Here is a 6,000-nt window from a genome sequence, read left to right on the forward strand (position 1 = left end):
CATACAGGAACAATCTGAGAGGTCGTATTCGCCGAGAAAATTATTTCATCTCAATGGTGAACATGAAAAAAACGACTATAGTTTGCTAACGCATGTGTGAACAGACCTAAGGAGTTCTGGAACAAGGTCTTTTATACGGATAAGCCGAAAACCAATCTCTTTGAATCGGATGGAAGACATATGGAGTGGAGAAAACCAGTATCGGTGCTCCAGATTCAGCATTTGGTTCCCACTGTAAAACACGACTGCGGTAGCCAGATGAAGTATGGTACATTGGCGGCTTCTGGATCTGGAACCATGGAGTTTATCGATTCGGCGATGGACAAAACAATTGATCTTCCTGAAACCTGCAGTCTCCCGTTCTGAAATTGGATCTCCCTCGTGATTACTACTTTCAACAGAATAATAACCCGAAGCAAACTGACCTCATCGTGCGGGAATACCTGCTTACAGAAAGTGTTGGACGCCAAAGGGGGACCATACCAGATACTAGGGGATTGATTTTTGTCTCTGCTAACATTTCTGAAATGATTTTAGTTTCCTTTTTAAGAAAAACTTAAACTGTACACTCAATTTTGACACGTCTTAGATGGAGATTTTTTGTTTGTATATGAAATATGAAGTAGAAATATGACAATTTTATTTTTATTTCTTATCACTACATAAGAGTAAAATGGATAAATTTTACAATGAATATGAGTCGCATTTAATTATTTACTTTTTAACTCCGAAAAACTCAAAAATAGCAAAGCCGCATGAGGTGTATGTTTAATTTTGCGATAAACTGTACATACAATTTCAGTATTTATACCGGTAAAACACTTGATAAAGAAAATACAACCCCTATCAACGTAGTGATATCTTTATTTGACCCTTTATTTCAAAAATGGTCACATATGTGTTCATTTAGCGAATAAGCTAATAAACAAAAATACCAATCTAATTGGCACACTTGGAGCGAATCGGAAAGGAAACCCAAGGGAAGTAATAACTGCTACATTGGAACGTGGAGAAATGATAGCGAAAGAGAATAATAATGGCATTACAGTTTTAAAATGGAATGATAAAAGGAACGTTTTGGTCTTGTCCACAAAACAAGCATGCGAAATGCTCGATTCAAAAACAAAAAGAAGATTTTGTTCCAAACCAAAAATTGTAGTTGAACACAATAAAGCAAAGAACTCAATTAACCTATCGGACCAGATGTGTGCTTACAGCGGTCCCTTGAGAAACACTATAAAATGATACATGAAAATAGCTTTCGAGCTTTTACTGAATACTTCTGTCATAAATGTACTGTTTATGTTCGAGGAAGTGACTGGGAAAAAATATCAAACGTATCATTTCTAAAACAATTGGCGAATGCAATTGTTGATGAATCAGATGAGCAAATTCCCATGCTCATTGAAAGTAGAATAGTTCATCGATTACAAAAAAAAAGAAGGAGCTGCTCATAAAGTGCGAAGATATTGTTCTGGTTGTTACAGCTATAATTCGAAGTCATTTGGACGCGGCATAGCCAGAAAATTGACTAAAAACTAGTCACATTTTGTGCAACATGCGCAAACAAACCACATTTTTGTTTCGAATGTTTTAATAAATTTCATTGAAAATGTTTTTACGTTGTTACTGTCAGTCCCATTGATCGGCTCTCTCAATACAAAAAGTATGTTATTACCAACACGACTAAGATGAAATCGTCAGTCCCATCTCTGTATCAGTCACAGCTTAGTGTCGGTCCCATCTCTCAAAGATATTTATTTGATAAAAGTAAGATAGCTAAAAATCTGACTAAAAGGCAGTAATCATCCGTAATAATCCAAACACTTTATTGTTTGGGATGTCCTAATAAAACTTGTTGAATTAACTCCATCCATTTTTTTACTTTGTTACTGTCAGTCCCATTGCTTCACTCTCTCATCACTGAAAAGTTAGTTATAACCTACACGACTAAGATGAAAGTGTCGGTCCCAGCTCGAAAAAACATTTATTTGATAAAAAAAAACGATGATCAGAAATTTTACTAAAAAGCAGTCGCATTCTATAATACATCCGAAAATAAAACATTTTTCATTATTAACTTATTTTGTAACTGTTGATCACAGTGATCAACGTTCTCCTAGCAAAAAATGCACAGGGACTGACGCGGGCCATTGGGAAAGTTCAGTGTCAGTCCCCTGGGACCGATTTTGAATTTTAATAGTAAAAGCCGTTTGCCATCTTGAAGAACAATGAGTTGAACTATAATATTCTTCGAGAAACGGGAATTAAATTGGTATGTGGGCGCTGGAAATGGGCATATTCCTAAGAGTGACCACTATGCCTCCACTTCCCCTACATCATCTGTCGCAAATGGTCGCCTTTGACTATCGACGAAAGGTTAAGGCAGTTTTAGTTTCGAGTAATAATTACCACTGGTATACAGAAAAAAATCTCGTAATCCACGGAATCACTTCTTCGACTTCTTCAAACTTTTTCTTATCATTTTGAGTATAATAACCGGTATTTCAATAGGGAAGTTACAAAAGTAAACCAATTGGGACAGCAAACGACGTCATATTTTTTTCCCGCTCTCTTGACATTTCTCCTTAGTAAGATTTGCCATTTCATAATGGAATGGAATGGAATACTATCCAACAACGAGTCGAGATTTTTAAAATTTACTACAGAAATTCGCAGTCAATGGCCTCAACTTTAAGAGCGCTACGTCCAATTTATGGTCGTCATAATCGTCCTGCCAGATCAACAATTGAGCGTCTAGTGGAAAAATTTGAATCCACAGGCACAATACAAAATGTTCCCGTGCCAGTGTCAAAGGAGTACCCGTAGTGTCGAGAATATTGCTGCCGCTAGCGCATCAATTGAGGAAGACCCAAATCAGTCTCTCACACGTCGTTCTCAAGCGTTGGGCATCTCTGTGACGTCGTTGTGTCGAATTTTGCGAATAGATCTTGGCATGTATCTTCACAAGATCAAATTGATTGGTCAAGGGCTCCACGAGTCACCATTGCATCCCGAAAAAAATACGGTTTGGTGCGGTTTATGGTGCGGCATTGTCATGTAAATTGGCCGCCTCAGTCATGCGATTTGACGCCGTTAGACTATTTCCTGTGGGACTACGTCAAGTATATGGTCTATGCCAACAAGCCAGTTCATTGAAAACCCCGATACAAAAAACATTTTCATCAGTTTCATTGAAGTGATACGACATCATCGCCTTCCATCTTAGATGTTAGAATTACTCCTTGTATGTAACGATTCCATGTTAATTATATTTTTTTTCGTTTCTCCCTCCATTTCTTCCAGGGCGTATATCATGGTTCCCACTGCGTACTACCAGCCCCCTCACTCGGCACAACAGTACGCTGCTTTCGTAAACGATCCAAACAACCATGTGCAAGTCTACCAACATGGCGCGACCGCGAACGGTAACTTGCAACAGTTCAACGCTCCGTTAGTCCAGCAAGCTCCTATAAAATCGCACGGAATCGTGTATGCCCAACCGGCACCTGCGCCTCCACGACAACAGTCTCCGTCTGCGGAATACTCCGTTATCAAGAGTGTTGAGCCTCAGATGTACCTATCCAACAATCACCTACCGTCGCCATCCGGTATTCAATACAGTCACTCTCCTGCCAAACCAGCCATTCAAATCCATCAAGAAACTCAAACGTCATACCCCTCGTTATCCCATCCAAATAATGGAATCCTAAACTATCTGGGTGTGCAACACAAATCACCAACGAGCCTTTTGGATTCCTACGTACCAAGTGGCCTTCAGGTGTCGCCTGCGAAACCCTATGCGTATCCCAAATATATACCACACTATCAGCCCCAAAATCTTAACCACTATCAGCCACAACTATTCTACCAACCGCCGCATCAAGCGACTCCCCACTCACCCTATCCATCGTATGTTCCCCACGGCGCGGCACCAGCGCAGTTTCCGGCTGCCCAGGGCTACAACACAATCGCATACTCCGTTCCGCTCTCATTTTCCAAACCAGTTTCTCAATACAAGCGATCACCAATGCTGGAATCGGTGTTCTCCGTGAAACAATCCAGCCCTAAAGCCGTCTCATCTGCCGTCACCAGTACGAAGCTACAACCGTCAACTAAACAAATTTAGGACTAAACCTAGGCAGGACATTTCTTGCTCAAAGCGTTACTCGATTTCGATCAATTCCTGGAAGTGTGCTAATTTATACCCATAGGATATAACAATAGCGATTAAGGTCCAACATGTGAGAAACGCTGATTTGCTATACGCGGTTGAATGCTTAGCCGGTGAACAGTGGATCGTACTAGTATACAAAAGTCCATGTTTGAAAAGCTTACAGTGATCCGTTGATTTTAATTTTGTTTTATTGTACATAGGTATTTTTTTAGTTGAATAAATTATTCTTGTTTCAATGCACAATCTGAATGTTATTCGAGCTTGAGCTTTAGCTTGGGTAGACTGTACACTTCGTAGTTGCTCTCCGCGATTGGCCTGAAACATCGAAATTGTACAATGAACACACTGAATAACGCTCGGGAGTAGCAAACCATTCTCATTGTGCAAGTTTCGGTGATTCGAACTTTAAATAATCAATAACGACGCCGGCCACGTCCTTACAGTTACCAGGGGAAGGGAAGGAGTGTTGGTATGATATTCGCTGCCAGGAATAGTTGTTAGTGTGGAGAGATAAGAATCAGGATTCACTGGGGTAAGTAGTGTGATTAAGTAAACGCGAACTATCAACCACATAACGAAATAAAATTCCGAAAATCTCACGTGTCACGAAACGCGACAAAGATTATCTTTAGGTAACGGAGAATAGTTCTTGCGAAACCTGAGAAGGTAACCGCAAAAACTCGTTTAGAATCAATCGGACTAGCGAAATATTCCATTAAACATCGAACGCATAATTTACTGCAATCGCGACGGTGGAACACAATCTGAATGTTGTTCCAATGTGGAAAATCTATGAACTAATACTATGGGATCTGTGACCTCATCACTATTCACATATTTTGTCATAACGTATCCATTAAAAACTGGACTAACTTCCAGCGCGTGCATCCGTGCATCCGTGGCCGAGTTGTTAGTGTCTCACATTATCATGCGGGGTGTTCGGGTTCGATTCCCGTTCTGGCCGGGGGATTTTTCGTCAGAGAAATTTCCTTCGACTTGCACTGTGGTCACGCGTATTCTAGAGCTTGCCCCTCGGAATACATTCAAGGCGTGGTATTTGGCTTAAGAAATCTCAACTAAGTATTAAGAAATGACGTTAGTTAATGCATACTTTGAGACGGCAAAAGTTCCACAGGGAACGTTAACGCCATTCAAGAAGAAAGAACTTCCAGCGCGACCGGAAAATGCAGCAGAAGCTTAGGAGGAAGACCGGAGTCAAGGTAGCCTTCTCTTCCGCACCTTGGACCGGGTGGTAGAAGCAACTGGCCAAATGATGAAGAGTTACCTGACCATTTTGTGGACAAAGTGGACATCTTTGCGCGGACTGACGCATTCGAGACCGGCCGTGTCTGGGCAGCAGGCAATCACTCAGAAGGAGCGGTTGAAGATGCTGGTGAAAACATATTTCTGGTGGAACACGACGTCGTGGTCATAATGGATGAGGAGACCTATTCGACGCTGGATGGCAACGACTGGCAGGAGAACGGGTACTTCACGTCCCTTACCAAGGAGGCGATCCAAGGAGCATCCAATGTCTGCAACCGATAGAAAATTTTTGGGTGAACCTCGAACGGAGGATCTACTCCAAAAAATCGTGGCCAAAACAGAGAAGCCAAGCAGCTGAAGAACATGTCAACATCCTTTTTTTCATCGACTATGGCTGAGGTTCGGGCAAACTGCCGTTAGGGCATCCAGAAGGGCGTCGAAGTATATTGTAGGAGGCTTCATAAAAGTAGGATTTTGGGAAAATTTGTTCCATTCATTCACCTGTTGTAGTTTTTTCAATACTTCAATACCATAACCATAACCATAAACTTCAATAC

The 6,000-nt window shown here is 41.0% G+C and overlaps 1 protein-coding gene across 1 annotated transcript in view; it reads left to right on the forward strand.

The window, feature by feature from the left end:
• Positions 1-4,372, forward strand: part of LOC129778607 (uncharacterized) — a 55,259-nt gene extending 50,887 nt beyond the window's left edge. The window contains exon 4 of the mRNA XM_055785623.1: positions 3,307-4,372. Within this exon, the coding sequence (XP_055641598.1) occupies positions 3,307-4,129 (823 nt within the window). The 3' untranslated portion in view covers positions 4,130-4,372. The remainder of the gene's footprint in view (positions 1-3,306) is intronic.
• The last annotated feature ends 1,628 nt before the right edge of the window (positions 4,373-6,000 follow it).

This window comes from Toxorhynchites rutilus, chromosome 3 (genome assembly GCF_029784135.1).
Source record: "Toxorhynchites rutilus septentrionalis strain SRP chromosome 3, ASM2978413v1, whole genome shotgun sequence".
Lineage (NCBI taxonomy): Eukaryota > Metazoa > Arthropoda > Insecta > Diptera > Culicidae > Toxorhynchites > Toxorhynchites rutilus.